Source organism: Papilio xuthus, unplaced genomic scaffold, assembly GCF_000836235.2.
Source record: "Papilio xuthus unplaced genomic scaffold, Pxut_1.1 DF827597.1, whole genome shotgun sequence".
Lineage (NCBI taxonomy): Eukaryota > Metazoa > Arthropoda > Insecta > Lepidoptera > Papilionidae > Papilio > Papilio xuthus.
Window position 1 is genome coordinate 1,413,567 of NW_013531052.1, and position 22,818 is coordinate 1,436,384.

A 22,818-nucleotide genomic window follows, 5' to 3' on the forward strand; every position below is an offset into this window, starting at 1 on the left:
ATTAGAATTTGATAAATACATGTACTGTTGTTTTTTTCTTTATTTACTCTTCAAAACAAATATAAACATAGCAAAGGACTTAGTGTTAAGTTCCATATTAAATTTTCAACTTCAAATAATTTGCAATTGCAAATAAACAAAGAATTATTTTAATTTATGTAATTGTGTTTATTTTATACACAAAATGAGAAATAAAATTAAGTAGTTATAAATATGAGACAATGATCACAGAATTCACTCTCCCCCGCGCAGCGCTAACACCAAATGCAGCACTGATCCACCTTGTACTTTGTAATCTTGCGCCGTTTTCTCATCATTCCTGTAACAAATAATGTTCTCAATCAAGCCAGTATAATCCACATCGAACAAATAAGTATTTAATTAACATCTGAAATTCAAACTTACATTACCTTACATATGTAAGAAAATATATTAATCTCTATTTTAGAATCTAGTAATATGGAATTAGGCTATTTAGAGATCAACTTTTTGCCTCCTAAACACAGTCTAATTACAAAAAAGCTTGCTCATGGTCATATTTAAGTTTATCATTTAAGAAAAATAATGAATTTGGGCTCTGTGTAACATGTGGGATGTTACTGATGTTGTACAATTATATATTGAGAACTATTTACAAAATGTCCATATATTAAACTCAGTTAACAGTAAAGCACATATGAGACGCAGTTTTTTAACTAGACAATGTAAAATAACGATTTGAATAGCATAGATGTTGGTATACAATAGTTAATACAAATACCTACATTTGTTTACCAGAAAAAATAAGCCGCTGTTGTTGCGGTGGAATGCCTTCTTTTTCTTCAACCCTTTCTTTAATCCTCTCCACTTTATCTGTGGGTTCTATGTCTATTTCAATCTCTTTGCCTGTGAGAGTCTACAACAAAAATAGGTTATGTACAAAGAAACCTAAGGCAATAAAAGATCTTAAAACATTAAACATACCTTGACTTTGATAAGCATGATGAAAACTTAGTAATATAACAGTTCTAATCAAAATCCTAATCGAACTTTCCTCTAAGTAAATTCTAGATTCGGTGATTTCATGTATCGGAATCCTAACTGTCACTGTCATTAATTGACATTTTTTCAGTTTTCCACAGATACTTACTTTTGTTTTTGACGCCCGAGGAGCCATTAAAAGTTAGGTAGAGCCATTGAGTTGTTTTTTAATTACACAAGAATGTTTAAATTATGGTTCAGGTCTCATATCTTGAACCGTTTATTTACCCATGACTAATTACAACATGGAAATAAATCGAGTCTCTTGTAATTTCAGTTAATTTAAGGCGCCAAAAATACAAATGGATTACGGTGTCACATATTTTATATACTCTTTGGTGTCACATTCTTAAACTGTGTTCGATCTTTCTTTGCTTTTTGATCTAGATCTGTCACTGTCTTTGTCAAAAAACTGCCAAACACATGAGAAGTGTGTAAAGTTTAGTTAATTAAACAAAAGTACAGATTTAACTACGAAAATAAACATTAAAATATATCAACCAAATCAAAAAATGGATCATATCAATGTAATATTTGAAAGAATCGAAAGATTTACAAAAATTGGTGAGTAAAGAGCTGTTAACATTGTTATTCATTTTTATATTATTGTTTGTTACTTGTAACAAAAACTTACTTTCAGGTGATTCTGGGTTCATACCAATCTTGCTAAACAATGATGAAACAAGTAGTAAAGATAAGTCTATCATTTTTATCTCCACAAAGACTTTTCTTAATAAAATATTTAAGGAAATAGATGATTTAGCATGTTACATTAAAAAGGATGATACTGTGCTCATAAGTGTGAAGAATCAAAAGCTTTTGAGAACGTGTTTTCAGCTCATTGTTTCCCTTGGCATATCACCATGTTTGGTGCCTGGTCTGGGAATCAGTTTATCTAAAAGATCTACACTAGCAGCCATGTTATCTGCTACTGATTTATCTGATGAGCAAAAATATGAATTACTTACCGAGTGTACAGATTTCTTTGTAAGAAGTTATTCTATACCAGTTTTAAAGAATATAATAATCAGTTTTCATTTATCAGACTACTTAGCTGCATTAATACAGCTTTCCTTTGCTCCATTGAAAAAGCCAGGAGTATATACTAATTTCACAATGACACAAGAAATGTATGATAAATTAAATTTGGATAAAAAGAAATATATCAAAATATATGATAATTTAGTGAGCAATTGCTTTCAACCGATACTTATGAAGGAACTTTTAGTTTTACAAAATGTAAAAGACAAGACACCTCCTGCATTTGTTAGAAGAACAATCACAAAAGAGTTGAGTCGTCGACTTATAGCACAGGGAGGATTGCTAAGTCTCATCAGATGTTTTATGGATAGTTTAGAAATGGACTCGGGAATAGAATGGAAAAAAATTGACATAATTTGCAAATTAATTGCAACAAAACATGGTGACACTTGTGAAAACGAATATGTGCAAAACATTTGCAACCAATTAAAGCAAATTCTTATATTAAATAATAATAAATACTTAACAACTGCAATAGCCTGTCTAATAACTTTAACAGAAAAATATCCGGAATCAATAGCAGTTATTGCTTTAACAAAAGATGTTTTTGACTCATTTAAATGTGAAAATATATCTAAATCATATATACCAGGAACAATAATATTTACAACACAACAAATAGAACACAAAATACAAACATATCATTCAGCCTTAAGTTTGCCAAATCAAGACATTATTAGAAAACTTTTAACTCCAAATTTATCTATATTATTTCTTATAGGTATGAAATGTACTAATGAAGGAATAAAAAATAAATTAAATGAAATTTTAACTAAATGTATGGAGAAAATGGATAAAAATGAAATACCTGTTTTACTGAAATCATTTTTATTTGGTGATACAACTTTATCTAAAGTTACAGTTGAAGAAATTCAAGCCGGTTTAATATTGAAAGCTATGAATAATATTTATCCTCAAGATGATGCACTTTTTTATTTTATAGAATTATTTAAACAGATATCTGATCACAATTTTATTCAAGCTGTATTAGAAATTTCTTTACAAATGTTAATTGATTTTAGTGTAAAGAGAAACGGAATAAAAATAGAACCTCTTTTAGCACCAGAAGATGAACCAATTTTGCTAAATGATTTAGACAAACAATACCTGAATGTACTACATTTATTATCTGTGATATCAGAATCATCAAATATAAATGAATGTTTGAAAAGAACACCTCAAATTGTTTTCAACTTCATAGAATATTTTCTTGAAGAAAATAAAAAGTATAGTGAATGTGAAACCATTGCTTTAATTCTGTTGAACACAATTTTACCAAACATTGATGATTATAGATTAACTGTTAAATTAAAAAAAATTATTCCAATATTAGAAAAAATATCTCAAGATGAGTTAAACACTAATAGTATTTTATCTAAGGAAGCAATATTACTTATAAATGGTGGTAGGATTAATAAAAATTCAGCTTATGAAAAAGCCGTGTCAAATGCTTTTGACAATTTATTACCTACGAGAGGTCATGGGATTCTAGAACTAACAAAATTAATTAATCAACAAGATGCAGAAACAATATCCAAACGTCATTTGGTTTTTTGTTTATTTCAGGTAATATAATTTAAAACTATACCAATGTTGTAAAAAGAAAATATTTTATTCTTGAATGTGGCTGAAAGATTTGATTTTTTTTTTATAGTATAAGGTGGCAAAAAAAGCGAGCGGCCAACAGATTTGTTTATTTGTCTAACTAAACAAAACTGGAGTGGCTTAGTGTTAATTCTCAGTCTAATATTTTTTAATATTACTTAAAAAAATTTAGAGCTCCATTAACCTAATGGTTAAGGGTACAGATTTCCGATGACATGGTCGAGAGTTTAAATCCTGTCATTGAATTATTATAAACCATATCCTATAACATGCCTAGAGCTTACTTAGTATTTAATTATTAGTAAATTAACAAAAATCTGTTAAAATTAAAAATATAATGGTACATATTAAATCATTTCAGGAACAATTGAAAGATGCAGATTCATACATATATTTAGCTGCAATAAACGGTATCGCCGCGTTAGCTATGCATTGCACTGAAGATGTACTAAATGTGTTATGCAAAGAATTTCTTAACATTTCCACTACATTTGAATGTATCGAAACCAGAGAAATGCAAGATAAAATTCAAGAGATGAGATTAAAAATAGGTGATATAATCGTAAAAGTAACTAAAAGACTTGGTAAGTTTGATTTAATCATTTATTAAACTCATAACTTTTATCTATAAGTCTCTTCAGCCAGCATGCTTTGAAATGCCAAATTCAAAAAAAGTATAATGTCAAATGCCATAGAGCAAGCAAAAGTTTCTTAAAAGGTGGCAAACATTTTTCTATTTAATTTTTTAACTTTTTTAGGGCATAAATCTTCTCTGATATTTCATAAATACTTTTATTATTTAAATATTTTTTAATAATTATAAGCTGTTCGGTGATTTATGAATGGGGTACAAAAAATGATTTTTATAGAAATAATTTATAAAACATCGGTGAAGGAAAACATCGTATCTGAGAAGAAATTGAAAGGTATGTGTGAAGTTAACCAACCCACACTTGACCAGCCTTGGTTGACTATGGCCTAATCACTCTTAACTTAGGGCAGGCTCCGAGCCCCTCAGTGGGGACGTATAGTGAGCTGATGATGATGATGATTTATAGAATTTAAAATATCTTGTAAATAAAAACTGTATAAGCCCTTAAAGTACTATTTTTTGTATAAATTATTTGCAGGTGATATGAGTATAGTTCATAAAACAATTTTATTGAATACAATGTTGACGGCATGTAGAGATCACGATCCGTTAATTAGGGCATCTGCATTGTCCAACTTGGCTGAGATATCTTTGGTCCTGCACTATAGGATTGGCTCCATCATTTATGAGGTAAGTTATATAGTTTAACCTAACTGCTTACTTACCATGAAGTTTCTAATCATTTTTTCGATTTCCGTACCTCGTTTTCTTATGATTACATAATAATAGCACCGTCAAAAATCTTATTAAAAAGTGTTTGTGATTGAGACAACGTAATCTTACTTCTAATATAAAAATGTGAATGTTTGAATGTGTGTTTCAACGTATCTCCAGAACAGCTAAACGGATCTCGATGAAATTTGGCATAGATGTTTTTTTTTTAATTTCGAGCGAACAGAGTCGCGGGTGACTGCTAGTTTATAATATACCATCTGTCGCAAATAAGCTTCATCAATTAAAAATAGCCTTAGGCAATATATGCAAATGTAATAAATTATAAAGCCTTTGTATATTTTTCATTAATATTCTTTTTAACCGACTTGAAAAAGGAGGAGGTTCTCAATTCGTTTGTTTTTTTTTCTACTTTTAATTTACTTTAAAGTGAATTTCTTTCCAGGTTTTGTTGTGCATTGGGAGCATAATAGAAACAGATAAAGCTGTGGAATGCAGGAGGGCCGCTGTTATGGTCATATCAAGTTTACTCAAAGGCCTGGGGAAGGAAACTTTGATTCAGCTGAAAGAACACTTACTTCCTTTATACAGGATGTTAAATAAACTGTATAAAGACCCGAACGAAGATCATGCTGTCAAACTTCACGCACAAACTGCTCTTGAAGAACTCAATGATATTGTCTACCAGTTTTTACTCCCTAATATTGATATGAAAAAAGAATTTTCGCTTTTAGATGAAACAAAGGAAATTATTTACAAATAAATGTACTGTATATATGTTTCATTTTTTATTTTTCACTCATTTTTTTTCTTATCCTAGAATATAATTTAAAATATACGATTAAAATATGCTATCTTTGTATGGCCATCATAGCATCGCAGTGCAAGTGTCCAACTAAAACCGAGAATAAAATTCATTTGAGACCAAAACACTCCACTGTCTTTCTTTCTTATACTCTTTGTACATTCGCAACTTTTTGCTTTATTAATACAAAATACCTACCATTAGTCCAGTCAAATTAGCACACAAAATATTATCCCTAATTTTTACGTAAATTCGAATAGAACTAAATATTTTAGGAAACATCCTAGGAATACGTTTAAATAAAAATAATAATAAATTTGCATATTTTTCTTGTCAATTTGTCTGCTAAACTCTATGACACTTCGATCCTAAATAGCTTTTGTAGACAACAGGATCAAAGTGGACTTCTAGTGTCGTAGCCTCAACATTACCAGTGGGCCTGCGTGAATATTTGTGACAAACGCCTTCGAACTGTTATCAAATGTCAATATTATAATGAGATTTTTTGTGTACGTGCGCCCGATAAAGGGCGCTGCACAAATTAATACCAATTTTGTCGTTTACGTTACGATGTTGCTTGACACAAATATTCATGCAAGACCCACAGTTCTATATGTATTTACGTAAGCTACTTTGACCAATTTACATCACAATATAATACTACACAACACGTGCAAGTTATAAATAAGCCTTATTCAGTAAATTCACGCTTCAGATGTATTGTCTCCTTCATTACTTTTCTTCGTTCCTTCTTTTTCTGATAACGTTATTGAGTATACGGAACTTCTGTCTGAAAACCTATCCCTGTTTCGACTTCCGAATATACTACTCCGCATTGATGACATTGTTGTTATAGATACATTGTCTTTGTCCGTCTGTGGTACCATCTTCCATACGAGTAGCGCAATACCACCAAACGCAGCGACTACTAAGAATATCACTAATAAGACTTCGCCAAATGCACCTGAAAATTCATTAACTTTAGTAACTTTGAATCGTCCAAACTTCAGAGTTTATTCAATGGTGACATAAAATAAAAATAACATAAAATAAATCTGCAAGTTTTGTAAATAACATACTTTGTTGACTTTCCTCCTTGCGCGCTTCAAGCCTGGCCGGTTGTAGATCATTGTAGTCCATGTCCTGGTTGTCATACGGTTCCACAGAGCCAATCGGCTTGGTCTGATGCAGCACGTCTCCAGGATCGGCTTTCGGCAAATTAATACCAGCTCGGACCGTCAGAGTTTCTGGTTTGTACGTACATAAAACCAAAAATCTGCAAAGAAAAATTGCATTCTCTTACTCTATCTCTCTAAAAGACACTTTACGCAGTTGCTGGAATTACATACCGGCGTGTGCTATGCGTCAATATAGGAAGGTTCTCTTGCACGATGACGTAGGTAGCGACGGTGGTGTCGTTGACCTCGGAGCCGCACTCCCGGTGGTGTATCCTGAGGATGTAGGCGTCCTGCGCACTGCGCGGGTTTCCTTGTAACGCACAGCGCTCGGGCCCACCATCCGCCGCCTCTACAGCTATGCGCCCACCGAAATACGGTCCCGTCGATACTTCTACTTCGCTGGCGTGTGGCAGACATTGAGTCGCACGGGCTGAAACTGATAAAGTTCCATTTAGATTTAGGCACTATAGAGTATAGATGCCGCAAAATATCAACATCTTTATTTCGTTCAAGCAACAACAAAACAAAACATATTAAGCTTAAGAAAGAATCTTTCTTTTGATGTGTATTTTTAAAGTCACAAATTCAAAAACAACGAAATCTTCACAATATACCGAAATGTAGATTAGAGAACTTACATCCTTTAGTAGGTACAATGATGATCTTGGACCCGATAGATTGTGGGTCCGCTAGGTCGCGTGCGTCTCGCCTCACGGGGCGGACCTCGAAGGAATATGTGGTGGCCATGCGCAGGCCGGAGATGTGTGTGCTGTACGCGCGGCCGCGACGACCGCTCGGCGTGGTCGTCGATATGTCGCCAGCACGGCTGCGTAACGCCTTTTCGCTTTCATGATTTTCTACTACCTAGGAAAAATAATTAACTTAATAGGTGTGGTAGAGCTTTTACCTATTCTAAAAAAAAGAGGAATTTGGTACTGATAAATAAGTTAGATAAATCGATGTTTTCACACGAATATTTCAAGGTCATTCTATCTTCGGTCAAACTTTATACTAGTAATTCGATTCATTACAATTATGGTAATTTAAATTTTATCTTAAGAAAAAAACACTAAAGATAAATCGTTAAGCCAGTAATAAATCTTGTGACCGCTTATTTTACAGCGCGGTAAAGCACCTGAATGTAATAACGAGCATTAGGGCGGCGGCGGACTGTGGCGTTACGGTCACGCCTGCCTCCGACACCGCCATTATATCCCGTTCTATGCTAGATGCAGAACCGGGCCGACCCTACTGATTTAAATTGAGATATTTTGATATATTTAATATGCAAACGGTTTTCTTATAAGTATTTCGAAATTACTAAATTTACCGAAGGTTTCGCCGTTCCTTATGAGCCGATTATCAACTACAATTGTTTTTTGTCTTTCATTGCACTTACTTTGGTTCGACACCTGTACTGTCCCCAGGCCTGCAGCTCGCAGTAGTGCACCTGGAAGGCGAGCAGCTGCCTCTGTTCCTCGCTTCCGTACTCCCAGCGCAGCCGCACGTCGCGGAAATCCGGTTCGCCGATCAAATGCAGCACCTCTGCACAATACGACATACATTAAATCAGTATTAGTGTACATTATTTCCTTCACCGTGTACCGGCACACATCTGCGTAGAAATTTAAACAACCGACAAATCAAACATCCGCATTGTGTCAGCGTGATTGACTAAGGCCTAGTCATCCCAATCATAAGTATAGCCTCGGTGGGGAGGTGTATAAAGTGAGGACACACTATTTTGCAGACAGAAAGAACCGGACAAACATAGAGCGCATGTTGACAAACATTTGTACGGATTTGACAAAATGCAACAGGGATTAATACATTGAACAAGCAGGCAACAGGAACAGGTGCATTAGGAACCATCGTAAGCAATAGAACACGCTTTTCCAAAGCGCCCAATGTGTACTAGGAATAAACACTTCCATTTTCACGCTCCAACACTTCGTTTTCTAAAGCGATTTGTGTAATTGACTTCCTCAGTCTGCCGAGACGCTCGAATGCGTCTGTGATGTAGTGACCCGATCGCTCTATTGACCTAGAGACTTCGCTAGAGATTTAAATTGTATTCGCTACACTCTGGTAATAAGTACGTATGCTAGATGCAGTTCACCAATTACGGAACATAAATTATGCATATACATTAAAATTAGATATTTGAAAATGAAAGCATATAATGAAAGTTATATTTTATAATGAACACAGAAATAAACAAAGCAATAGGAGCAAATGGAACAATTTGTGAAACTCTACTTGTAAAAAATCTCCTCTATTCTAGTTAAAATAAATGTCAATATTTACTTTGTCATATTGCTGAGAAGAAGTGGAAGAAATCATTTACAACATAATTTAATACTGAATAAAAATTACGCGATTTTTTATTACCAGGTTACAAAAAATAACAAAACGGCAAACACCTAATATTTGTAGCAATAGTTGTCGTTGATGTCTTTTGCCTGTTCATAATCTTTATATCTTTATATATATAATTCTTCTGTGAGTGTGTATGTCACTGAACTTCTCTCAAACGACTGGACCGATTTTGATGAAATTTTTTGTGTGTGTTCAAGGGGATCTGGGAATGGTTTAGATTCACAATTTTCATCAAATATTTACTTCATATTAATTTATTCAAATTAAAGACGTGTAGACAGGACAACGTCGGTCGGGTCCGCTAGTTATAATTATATAATGTCAGATTTTCGATATCCAGAATGTGTGTATATTTAAAAATCTCTATTTAATCCTGTGTAAGAAAATCTTGAAAGTTATCTATAATTTAATTAACGTTTAATATTAGTGAAAACTAGCACATCGTTCAGATTGACAGATCGCGCTACCGGCCGCATGGCTCAGCCTTCCAGCCCCACTGCCCACTAACCACTGCTTCACTGTAATGAGCAAATTATCTAAGTAGCGCAATAAACAGGTACATTGCAAACACTACTAGGGGTGCGATCACTTACACCATTTAAAAAAATATTAGGAAATTATCCTTCATAGACTTACGACTAGACAAAGTTAGAATAACTTTTTTTTTTAGTTTATAAAGGCGAGAATCTGTTGCCTTAATTATGTTTAATAATAAGAAAGAAATTAAATCATTAGCCAGTAATACTTAATATATTATAAAAATTAAAACTATACTCTTATAATATGTAACCGGATAGATCATGACAAATTACGCAGCGACCACCGGATTTAGCTTCCACAGATAAAACAAAAAAAATACATTAAATGTCCATTGATGACAAGTTGAAATTATCTATCTAAATAGAAAGCGTTGCAAAACAAAGTCTTTGGGTTATTTACATGTCTCGACGAGTGTCCACTCCCTCTCATTGACATTAACCAAATACAATTTGCATATGAAGATGAATGAAACGGCTTTAAATTTCACTTGTTTTAATGTAATAGCTATCTTACTAATATTATAAATACGAATGCTGGGATTGATGGAAGTTTGTTAGAAGCTATCTCCAAAACGGCTGCATAGATCTCGCTGAAATTTGGCATAGATGTAGCACATGGAAGAAGATAGGTTACAAAATAAGTTTTTATAATTTCGCACGGACGTAATCGGAGGCAACAGCTAGTTCTAAATAATAATGGATCCAGAAGAGGTTAGATTATTTTTTTTTGTTTTGAAACTACTAATGTAAACGCAACCCTATTGGAAATTTATGTTCCTATTATAAGTTTCTCGCGGGATCTCATCCATATTCATTTAATAGTGTAGATCAGGTTATAGATAAAGACACATCGATGTCTCGTGGTCTATTTAAAAGTGACATATCTATTTAATATTTGAATATTAACGGGTTTCACAAATTTTGTGTGTGGTTCGTATTCGAAGGAACCATTGTTTGACTTCCCTATTTATAGTGTAAAAATACTCGTACATATACCTCTTGTCATTTAATACTTTTCTGCAAAAAATCTCAAACATACGTTCCAATTAAAGCAAACTACAAATCAACGCTTTTAAAAACACGGCATAATATTTTTGTAATACTTTTGTAAAATCAACTTTCAATTTTAACTAATAGCCGAAGGAAGTGTTGGAACGGTATCATAAATATAACAATTTCACCGACCTAACGGATAGCAATTTATGCCAATGGGCTTGACTTGACCCGGTGCCAAAATTAATATCGAGGTCAGAAAGATCATGTTTGTCCTTTGACTCTTTCGTTATTAAATTGCCTTTTCTTTTAATATGCAAAATATTTCAAGAGAAAACAACAAAATAATAATGTTCATATATTACACAAAAACAAAAAATGATATAATCTATAATTAAAGTAACGAATCAAAGGACATGCGGATATAAAGATTTAATTACGTTAACCTTCTTGACAGCCTCCTTGCAGGCTTCATGATGGCTCGATGTTAAGCCGCCTTTAGTAGTAAGTACATAAGTATATATTTCTGCCAAAACATTATTAATTAGTACTCTTATATAGTGAAATATCACTAATATTATAAATGCGAATGTTTATTTGGATTGATGCTTGTTCGAAGGTATCTCTTGAACGGCTGAACGGATCTGGATAAAATTTGGCATACATATAATTATAGTCTGGAAGAACGCATAGACTTCTAATTGTTTTTTAATTACGCGCAGACACAGTCGGTGGCTCAGTGGTCAAGCACTTGACTTGCAATCTGCAGGTCTTGGTTTCGAATCCCGCCATGTGCCAATGTGTTTTTCGATTTCTGATTTACATATGTACGTTTATCCGACGTTCATACAGTGAAGGAAAACATCGTGATGCAACCTGCACATATTTTAGAAGTAATTTAAAGATATGTGTGAAGTCAACCAACCCGCACTGGATCAGCGTGGTTAACTATGGCCTAATCACCCTTAACTTAGGGTAGGCTCCGAGCCCCTCGGTGGGGACGTATAGTGTGCTGATGATGATAGTCGCGGGCGACAGATAGTAACAATATATTAATGTATAAGTTTTTATGTCACAAACATTTTTAGAAAATTGTTCTGTTATTTAATATTTAAAAAAAATTCATAAGTCACTACGATTTTGAAGATTGCCATATTATTAATTACAAACATTTCAATTAAGATTAGATCGTTATTATGATAGTTCTTTAATAATTCGATACGCGAAGTTATTATATAAATACACGACTGAACTTTCCTTTAGTCAGTTTAATTAACTTTTTACTCTTAACATTACTGTTTGCGTCGTGTAAATCGTCGTACCAATAACGAAGAAAGTGAAAGGTGTCTACACTGTAACTTTGGTAATAGCTATATGAAGCCACTTAATACATTTAGATTAGGCTACGATTATAAAGCGTAATAAATCAACAATAAATTATAACGTATAAGTTCAAATCAAACTTTGATTCTTTTCTTTAGCAACGCTGTGCAAGTTTGATTTGATAATCTACTCCAATCCAAACCTGCATTGGAGGTTTTCGACAGTATGTTTAAATTGAGTAAATAAATGTACATAAAAACATATTGTTACCTATTTTCCAAAGTAAATGAGAAGGATGACGATCTTACTTCTTACTAATGTTACTAATATTATAAATGCGAATGTTTAGATGGATGGATGTTTAAAGGTATCTCCCAAACGACTGAACGGATCTCGCTGAAATTTGGCATAGATGTAGGACATAGTCTGGAAGAACTCGAAAGCTATTTTTTAAAGGATGGAGTCTCTCGCGAGAGGTAATATGTTTTATACAGGTATTTTAATAATGGAAATTGGCAATAACATCCTGGAAGGAAAAGTCACATCAAGTTATTGTGTGTTATTAGTATATCGTTGATGGACAGAATTCGTTTATGAATAATAACATCGAAACCCCGATGTAATTAAGAAATAATATTAGTAGATTATAAAGCAAGGCCGTCAAAATGCGGGGTCATTAGTTAAATCAGCCAGCTACATTAGATTCTACATAACAAACATAAAAACGGATGTTACGAGCAAATAATGAGTGTATTCAGTACATCATTTGAAATTGTTTTTTAGCTGTATGAAAATAAAGTAAATTTTGCCGATGTAACGCTAAGTTATATTTACAGTGACTCATACAAAACGGATGTGGATGTTCCACGCGACGCTTTTCAAGAGGAAGTATTAAAACCATTGCGATACGGTTCATGAGTCTGCAAATTCAATACAAGAACAATAAACAAATGTGTAATAATATAAATAATTGAATCTTCAGTATTGTAATATGATATAATATTCATTACCAGGTACGGTTCCGATACAGTAATTGTGAAGTCCTCTAAGACATGACGGACAGGGGACCTTGTCAAGATAACGGAAGTAAAGAAGAGCGTCGAAGGAGGAATCTTTGAAGTTAGTATTATATATGTTTTTCCAGTACTTAATTGTTGATGTTGATCTTAGAAACTAAATAATATCTTTTAATCTTACTAATATCTTACTTCTTACTAATATTATAAATCTGAATTACAATATGGATAGATGTTTGTTAGTAGGTATCTCCAGAAAGGATGCTTCGCTCTTGCTGTAATTGGCATACATCTATGGAAGATATTCTGGAAGAGCACATAGGCTATTTATTAAGTTATTTTTAATTTGGCGAGGACGGAGTCGTGGGCGACAGCTAGTATGGATAAAATAATATAAATTATATTATTTGTTAATATAATCATAAGTAAGATTGCATTTGAATCCAAGTTATCTTAATTCATAGGTTAGCTAGAAATAAAGCTTTAACTTTTTCGACTAGTTCTTTATACGCTACATAAAGACATCTTATCGATCACGAGCTGTCTTCATCTCATGGTTACTGTTAGAAATGCAGAAACGTTGGGCGCGTCTTGTGGACACTTGTGGCAATAAATCATGATACACGAAGCAAATGACTTTTCAAGTGGCAATCTTAAAAGTATTGACTCGTTCGAAATAGACTTGAATACCGTTAACTGCCATCAAAAGGCCGTAAGAAACTAGCGCCTTATATGCACTGGAGTGCAATAATTACTGGATTTACCATAATTGTAATCATCACATTCTGATTACCAATTGAAGTTGACTTGCTCAACCATCACTTAACTACGCTCTAGTTTTTATGATATATCATGTCTAATCACAATGTGTGAAAGTTTCATAACCCATGGATGAAAAAATGACATCAGTAGGCAACTACAGAAGAGATTTTAATATCTGTTCGAATTATGACTCGCTTATAATTATGACTTTATCATCTAAAAAGAATTAAAGCTTCAATTGCTTTGTAAAAAAAGGTTTTGATATACCTATTTACAATTACATACACAAATATGTAAAATATTATGGACACTATATTATGGTTGCCTACTTTATAAGCTGTTTTCGGAAGTCGTTTCCACAATTTTTATAGAAATTTAACAGTTATGTTATTACACCAGTCTATGACTTTATTCTAAATTACGCACAAAGTAGACTCCACGTTTGAATATGACCCAAAGTGAGATTTCATGGAGTTAAGAAGGTAGAAAATATATTTATGTTAATAGTTAAATTTTTGCACGATTGACAGAACAGGGTTAATCATTGGAATGAATGTTACTGTCTGTTCCAAAATAAATTTAGCTATCTACAAACTCAGCGGCTAGATCGATTTTAAAAAGTGAAGAGATATTTGTTTTGTATTCTTTCCGAGATTGTCTTAATTTTGCAATCCGTACTTTTTAATTAAACACCAGTTTTTTTTTATTATATTTTTAAAGTACTATACAATGCGTGTTTATTATAACAGGTGAGTGATGCGAAACGGCTACATAGCTAACAACAAAAGACCTTTACGCGTCGCTCTTCCTGTGATCGCTTTATGAGGTCATCTGATTTGATGCAGTCATTTGAACACACATTTAACACGGCCTCTGTTCCAGGAACAAACACGAGCCGCTCTGTTACTTTGTGCTGCAGACAAACCACAGTTACATCATTATACAAAGATATATGTTTCCGACTTAATAATCGCATTATAATTATTGTAAAGTAGCTGTCGCCTGCGACTCCGTACGTGCAGAATTAAAAGAAAAAAATAGTGGCATGTGTTCTTCCAGACTAGGTTCTACATGTATGCCAAATTTCATCAAAATCCGTTGAACGGTTTCGCAGTTACCTTCGCTTAAACATCTATCCATCCGTCTAAACCAGTCTTTCCCAAAGTGGGCAATAACGCCCCCTTGTGGGCGCTGCAGGTCTCAAGTTGCGGGTTATAGTAAAAGTTTCGTTTAGAATTCTCCGTTAATATACATATATAGGTGACGATAATTAATTAATTTAATTTGAAGTTATAGTGATTTTAAATATGTGAAATTATAATATGTTAATTTATTCTCAAAGTGGGCAGTAGACAAAATAAGTTTGGGAACCACTAGTCTAAACTTTCGCATTTATAAATAATAGTAGTAAGATAGTGTTATAATAATATTGTCGTTACACAAACTCTGACATGGTAATATTGTGCAAACCGTTGTGTTATCTATAATATATATATATATGATTTAAAACTACAAAGGAAAATTCGTCTACAAACCTCAATAAATCACAAATAAAATCTTCAGGAATCAATACTAGAATTGTATCACCGGGTTATGGTCAGTACAAAGTAGTGCACAAAACGTTTTACAATGTGCGACTTCAAATGTGGACTCTAAACACGTAAAAAGCAGAAGAGCGTGTAAATCCAAATCTCATTGTCAGTTGGCCGTGCGTGTATAATCACCGTTTTTGTTGAATTCAATTAAAAATTGACCTACTGAAGCCACCGCGTTAGACACTGTCTTTATATCTTCCGACATTACGTACAGCACTTCAACAACGAAAAATTGTTTATGCTCTGCTGGTGGTATGTGGAACGTTTACAACTGGCTCACGGTTTAATTTTGAGACGTCGTCTTATAAAGTAATTAGATTAAACGGTTTTTACATACCAACACATTGTATACAAATAACATTGCGTATTTCGTACGCGGCGCGAATCACTAATGACGCTAGCTGAACTAAATTCTTTTCTCTAAAGATGTCGTTTACAGTAACTGCAGTGGATTTATATTATTTAAATTACATGATTTACTGTCGCTTAATGTAGTTTTTCCAAATGTACACTAAGCGGTTCCCTAAATAATTAATGAAAATCTGTGAGTGCGCCAAGTCATTTGAGTTTATTAAACGATATTCAGTCTACATGGAAACGTCTATAACCAAAAAATGGGTTGCATATTTTTGTTACCTACAACCCTATTAATTACACAGACCACTAACTAGCCTATAACAGCTTAATTACCGCGGGTTCCTGAGAGCAAAATGCGTCTTAAAACATATACTTATTTCATTTTTATCAAAAATAATGATAGGTATGACGAAGTATTTTATACAGAGATTTTGGTCTCAGAAACCTACGATCAGTGTTAAACAGCATCGACATCGACAAAGCTTGTTACGATTTACACTATTTTCACAATAGCCGCTAATGACACCACGCTTGCGTAACTAGAACAGAGATCTATAATACTTATCACTCTGTAATCGAGAAGAAGTGCGTATATCAGGAAAACAAAGAATAATTACAGTACAGAAACTACAAGCTTACGGTAGCTAAATTGAAGCTCTTTTTAATTAATTAAAATGTAACTTATTTTAAAAATTATTGGGTATTAGCTAGCCTAGCCTATGTGTTCCTTCAGACTATGCGCCATTTTGCCACGCTGGTGGCATTTATTCGCACATCTTTGCCAAATTTCAGCGAGATCCATACAGTCGTTCTCGAGATACCTTCAAACAATCATCTATCCATTCACGTTAATAATATTAGTAACAAAGATTACTTGTCTTTGTCATAATTCCATGTATATATTGTAAATAAAAGAATTTTTAGGCATTACATCTTTAAAGTGGAATAGGAATTAGTTAAAACTAAAAACGGAACAATGAGTCACTTTAGAAACGTTACCATCTTAAAATTTTATAAGGCAATTTGGTGTGGGCACGGTACATAAATGAAAATGGCAAATTCGAAAAAGTTCATCGAACCGTTACTGTAGTCGTTTGCTATTCTAAAAATAGTTAGGATAAAAGACAATAAAAATGTCTTAAAAGCGAAAAGAAACAATGATACGACGCACAAATATACAATATGTGTATGGCGGACAAAATTGTGTCCGATTTAATTAATTAAAGTCTGCTACAATTTAATCCGCTTGTATTCAAAAGACCACAGTAAAAGTAAAAGATTGTTCGTGACTCCTTTAGCGATAATCTTTAATCGCATTGTTTAATTTTTATTTTCGCAATTCAGATAAAAATTCTTGTTCAAAACGCTTTTACCTCTTTAACCGAAAGTTGATTTTTAAGTGGACATTACGTTGCTTGTTGTGATATCAGTTACCGTTTTGATATCAATGAACCGTTCAAGAAACAGTAGAATGCATAAAAAGTAAACGTAAAATTCTGCGTGGGATATTTTTTGGGATAAAAGATCTTTTATGAAATTTCCGAGCCCGAAATGCCACGAAATTAAGCAGTTAAACAAACAATGTTTTTAGTTTTTATTTCAGCTTACAAGCTGTAGTACAGGATAAAGTTGCTTTCTTTTTGGACGAGTTTTTAATGCCCTAAATTGTATTAGCTAAATGTATATATATATAGTATACATAGCTCTAAATATTTCTTATCTAACTAAAAACAGAACGGATTGAAAGCTTTTATCTCAATACTTTTATAGTCGGTCGTTTTGACAGTTGACATCTGTCAGTTTAATAAATAAAAATTATCAGTTGATTAGTGGCATGAATTGAAGCGCGTCAAGTGAAAGCATAGTTTCACACATGTCCTATTTAGCGCGCAACGAGAGCAAAACGAAGCATTCATATCTGTATCAATCGGCTTTGCATTATCTATGCTAATGTTGGCGAATTATTGATTCGGAAGAATATTAGAACAGCATTAATATTGGCGATGTAGGGTGTCTCGCCGCAAGTGCCGGCAACCGTTACCGCATGCATAATGCTAACCGCGCGCTGCCGCTGGCCCACTGACGTAATGACATGCAGACAACTTCCTCAGGCCATGGTCGTGTCTACACAGATAACATTATAAAAAACTTAAGAAACAAACAAACCGGGTCAACGTCAGTAGCTGTACAATACTGAACGCGCCAAATATCGGCGACGCGTGGTGGTGTTTACTAAATATTCGCACATTTAGTTCAAGCAGGTATGTTAACGTTACATCGACGGAGAATGTGGTTCAACGCGCGTTTGTCCCAAATGTTTTTTTTTACACAAATGCCGCAGCACAACACTGTTGCTTTCTAACTTAAACGTTCGATTTACGTCCATTTTATTTATACTGCTGTAATAGAATAAAAAATTATAAAGAATTTACATTCTTATGAAGCTATATAAATATTTTTTGTTCGCATCGCTTTTCTTAACTTTGTTGGGAAAGCGGTTAATTTTAGTTATTTAAATACACATTGTTCATTTATATTTCAAATAACCTTAAATATAGTTAACTTTCAGAGTGTTTGAAATTGGTATGATCTATAATATCTGCTCCGGTACAAATGTACCAAATGACAATCAAAGCCAAAAAGATTTGTAGGCAAACGCCCGTCAGATACGGAGCCTCGTCATCCACGTCATTATTTTTGACAAAACAGAGATAACAATATGTTTTAAACGGAGATTTTAGTATCAGAAAGGCACGGTAAGTACCGAGATGACTAACCTCAGTACGGTACTGCTTAGAATTTTTTATTTCAGAATCCTGTATAGCACCGTAATGTCAAAATTAGACGACAACATCAGGTGAATGTCCTGTCCATTTCGTCGCCTGATGATAAAAAAATCCGAAACTTTAACACCTCATACAGTTGACTGGAATGTTGATTGAAAAACAATTATACGAGATACCAACATGTATAATACATTTCAAAGCGACGCAAAGATTCTGAACATAGCGACATTTCAACTCGATTCATTCTTACAAAGTTTTTTAAATTATTTTGCATTTAAGTACTTCGTCTTTATTAGGTACGTACTGCACTTAAACCAACAGTTTTCTTAATTATTATTATGTTCAGTTTTTAATGTGTTAGGATTTATACAGTTTAAATTCATATTTATAATTTACTTCTGGATACGATTACGCCTTTATCTTAGTAATATTATAAATGCGAATGTTTAGGCTAGATGGATCGATGGATGGACGTTTGTTTGTAGGTATCTCCGGGATGAGTGAACGGATGTCGATAAAATTTGGCATAGATGTATAGCATACTCTGGAAGAACACATAGACTTCTTATTAAGTTTTTTTTTAATTCCGAGCGGACGCACTCGCGGGCGACAGCTATTACTTCATAGAAACTACAAAGGTACATCTATCAATGTACTGATGGGCGAACATTACGCTATGTATCTGTCATCAGGCTTCCGTTGATGCTATTGACTTGTTGAATCTGTACTCTCTACACAATCGGCACATACACATTTGCACAACAAATTATTCTCGTGTAACACAAAGGTTAAACATGACGATTTTTTTGTTTCTAGAACACGAAACATTTTTTATTACTGTCACGCACACTATTAACTGACCTGTAACATATTCTCATTTTGATGCATTTCAAAGTGTCAATAAACGTAGAATATCTCAAACACAAGTCCATTATTTTACTTATGAGAATAAAATATTATAGGACAGTGTTTAAAAATAATTTTACTAAAGTTATCATTCAAAGTTTGTCAATCACCTACAGACGAATATTTTAAAATGTTCGCTTACATTACTAATGCAAATTTTAAAATACATAAAATAATTATCTGTAGGTGATCTTAATAAGAATAAATACGAAAGCCATATAACCTTAATTAGACGCTCACGAGTTGAGACAATTTATATGTTGGACCTCACAATTTAGTTCAACTAATGCGGACTCATTAGAGAAATGCACGATATTTTATCGCACTTTATCAACTGTCTCCAAAAAAAGAACGTTCGATTTGTATTCTTAGGTTTCAGTAATTTTGTTGTTTGATGATAAAATATGGTATATTTGATATAATCAATTGCTGTTCGTTAGTCTCGCTAAAACTCGAGAACGGTTGAACGGATTTATCTTATCTTGGTCTTGAAATGTTCGTGGAGATCTCGGGAAGGTTTAAAAGGTGAGAAAATTCGAACCATTGTGGTGTCTCTGACGGTGTCGACAGTTAGTAATCATATAAAATAATAAATTGAACCAACCTTACACACCCTTCAGTTAGCAATTAAATCGGAAAGACGATGTTGTTTTGTTATCTGTATAAATCATGTGAACTAACATATTCGCCTAAATGGGGACAGCGCATTCCTAAACGGTGCATTGTTTAGAGAAATATACTCAGTTAATTTGATCATAGCATTCACTATGATTGTTAGATTTGTCGTGGAGATATTGTTGGACTTCGATTCCACGACTGTGATAAAGATTACAGATAATGTCTTAGTAGTATCGCCATGTCTTGTCTACGCTGTTGGTGGTCTTAAGGGTAATGAGGTAACCGTTATTTTAGCCCGAAGGTAGCCAATATATAGGATGTTATTGTACGCTAGATACGATAGCTTGTAAGTATTATGATTTAATTGTTTATTTTAAGAAATAATAATTGTAAGATTCTTCAAAATGTTGGTCAAAATAGGTAAAAATTAAAAAATATTTTTATTTCCATTACTTACAACAAAAGTTTAATTTATTAGTCGAAATGATATTTATCCGCAGTTATATGCTGTCGGTAAAATCCCTTATTTTTGGATTCTTTGAACATAGAGCTTACTACCCTACGTACAGTCATTTAGTGGTCTATTAAGCATTCCTTAAGAATTTATTAACATTTCTTACACTAAGCAGCGTCAGATAAAACGAAAAAAAGGAATATGTCATCATTTGTCAACTTTACTGTCGTAGTGTATGGCATGGTTGACAAATGGTCCATAGTAAAATGTGTATTATGAAGTGCGAAAGCGCCGCAGTTAGCAACATTGATAACGCCGCGATGAGCCGTTAGCTTGATGTAATCTGGCAAAACCGCACGCCTCCGTGTCACATTGCCTTGCGGTAAAAAAGCTTTGTTGCGCCTTCTAGATCAACATTGCGTAAACGAGGTGCGTGCGCCACTATCGAGATGCTTTTCAAAGATTTTTTTTATCCACAGTTTCATTGTTCGTCGATCTGCCGTTAATTAACATTATGTTATTGTTAAACGAAGACCTAATTTAATTTAATCTTATATTATTGAACTAAATGAAAATATGTAGGTAAATAAAATAACTTTACTCTTCTTTTTAGAGTACCAGAAACCAACGCAGATGTAAGCATTGTATGTAGAATAGAGATGTGTCAGGGCCGCGCCAAATGGAGGTCTCAGGTCTCTGCTAACCCCTATAGATTACGGTCGTGACTTATATTGTTGTTGACTGACATCAACTGAATTTGTACTTAGTATCAACATGCTATGTGAAGAAAATCCTTTTGGAACTATTGCATCCCGATGTATGTACATATAACAAAATATGAAAATAACGCATTCAAAACTGTTTTGTCGTCGTCAGCATATAGTGACGTGTCCACCGAGGGCTTCGTGATTTACTTTACGTTAAAGCCGTGTAATTAACCCTAATAAAGTTACAATAGCCACGTTGTTTTTCTTAATCTTAAGAACATCGTATAGGAACACCTTACGTGGAAAATTCGGAGATTAAAAAACATTGTTAGAGGGGATCGAACCCAGGACTTATAGCCAAGCTCAGTGATTTACTGTGAGTGCAACTGCGATAATATTATTGTCTCATTATCTTTGAAAACGCAGGGAATACAAATTTTCTATTATACTCATAGATACGAGTGTTTTAGCAATGGAAGCCTACTTTATGTTTGAATCTGCTAAAAAAAACGAAAATCCTTCGTTATTTTCGTATACATCTGTATTTGGATAAAGAAGTGATTTTAATAGCTTCACAAAAAAATAAGAGAATCTATTAAACGCTTTTATTTACAGGCGGAAAAAAACGTTTTACGTATTAATGATTACAAATCAAATTACATATATGTAAAATTAAAACCTATTGTTTTAATTGGTATTACATGAATTTTAACATTTAGCTGTACCTCATTCTCTAAGCTAATAAGGCTATGAAAAATATACCGTTCAAAGAATTGTCATTTCACGTAAAACAAAACATATTTTTACAACGACCGACTTAACATTTTATTTTATTAAAATAAAATGCTATAATTAAATTAATTGATTTAATGAAGGTATTAATGAATCGATTAGTTACTTTGTTATAATTAAATCATCTCACCGTCGTCCGCTTCTATATCATCGATCGGGGACACGGATGCAATTCGGCATAAAAGTCCAATCAGAAATAAATTCAGGCGACCAAACATTATGAGAAAAATTAAATTAAAACCCGATACACTACTAACTTATATAACTTTGTTGTATTTTTTATTTATTATTTTATATAAAAATGTAAATCTTTATTAAGCGTATCACGTAAAATAATTTCGGAACGCGTTCGTGCGGCGTTCGGAAACGTCGCACTTCTATTGCGGTCTTCAAACGACTGACGAACGGTCGTTGTGATAAAGTGCAGCCATGGAGCTTGGGACAGGCTATGCTATTATACGAGCATGCAAACAGTTAGGACTATGATGCAGTCTGCAATAATACATTTTTGAGGCAAATTAAACACTAATTTCTAATTTTAGCATAGGTTTCGCTCCCATGACAAATCCCCGTTAACAAATTGCCCAACAAACCTAAACGAGGTTTTATTTCTAACGA

At 33.4% G+C, this 22,818-nt stretch overlaps 3 protein-coding genes across 3 annotated transcripts; 1 reads left to right on the plus strand and 2 right to left on the minus strand.

Annotated features, from left to right (window-relative positions):
* Window positions 1-147: 147 nt before the first annotated feature.
* On the minus strand, window positions 148-1,105 carry Nedd8 (Nedd8 ubiquitin like modifier). The gene is made up of 3 exons (XM_013312717.1): window positions 964-1,105; window positions 765-895; window positions 148-319 (listed from the first exon to the last, which is right to left on the minus strand). The coding sequence occupies exons 1-3, from the start codon at window positions 979-981 to the stop codon at window positions 235-237; spliced, it is 234 nt and encodes a 77-aa protein (XP_013168171.1). The 5' UTR covers window positions 982-1,105; the 3' UTR covers window positions 148-234.
* A 320-nt stretch (window positions 1,106-1,425) lies between these two features.
* Window positions 1,426-5,768, plus strand: Tango6 (transport and golgi organization 6). The gene is made up of 5 exons (XM_013313017.1): window positions 1,426-1,584; window positions 1,661-3,627; window positions 4,028-4,250; window positions 4,797-4,948; window positions 5,436-5,768. The coding sequence occupies exons 1-5, from the start codon at window positions 1,533-1,535 to the stop codon at window positions 5,751-5,753; spliced, it is 2,712 nt and encodes a 903-aa protein (XP_013168471.1). The 5' UTR covers window positions 1,426-1,532; the 3' UTR covers window positions 5,754-5,768.
* A 9-nt stretch (window positions 5,769-5,777) lies between these two features.
* Window positions 5,778-22,580, minus strand: LOC106118362 (uncharacterized). Its single transcript, XM_013313018.1, has 6 exons — window positions 22,331-22,580; window positions 8,373-8,518; window positions 7,612-7,837; window positions 7,145-7,409; window positions 6,875-7,071; window positions 5,778-6,759 (listed from the first exon to the last, which is right to left on the minus strand). The coding sequence occupies exons 1-6, from the start codon at window positions 22,416-22,418 to the stop codon at window positions 6,500-6,502; spliced, it is 1,182 nt and encodes a 393-aa protein (XP_013168472.1). The 5' UTR covers window positions 22,419-22,580; the 3' UTR covers window positions 5,778-6,499.
* Window positions 22,581-22,818: the final 238 nt, after the last annotated feature.

Coding starts and splice junctions, on each gene's coding strand:
- Nedd8 (XM_013312717.1), bottom strand. Junction 320..764: donor ATTTTTTCTGGTAAACAAAT/GTAGGTATTTGT, acceptor TATTTGTTACAG/GAATGATGAGAAAACGGCGC.
- Tango6 (XM_013313017.1), top strand. CDS start 1,533: ATGGATCATATCAATGTAATATTTGAAAGAATCGAAAGATTTACAAAA. Junction 1,585..1,660: donor CGAAAGATTTACAAAAATTG/GTGAGTAAAGAG, acceptor ACTTACTTTCAG/GTGATTCTGGGTTCATACCA. Junction 3,628..4,027: donor TGGTTTTTTGTTTATTTCAG/GTAATATAATTT, acceptor AAATCATTTCAG/GAACAATTGAAAGATGCAGA.
- LOC106118362 (XM_013313018.1), bottom strand. CDS start 22,418: ATGTTTGGTCGCCTGAATTTATTTCTGATTGGACTTTTATGCCGAATT. Junction 7,838..8,372: donor AGTACAGGTGTCGAACCAAA/GTAAGTGCAATG, acceptor TATTTTTCCTAG/GTAGTAGAAAATCATGAAAG. Junction 7,410..7,611: donor CATTGTACCTACTAAAGGAT/GTAAGTTCTCTA, acceptor GAACTTTATCAG/TTTCAGCCCGTGCGACTCAA.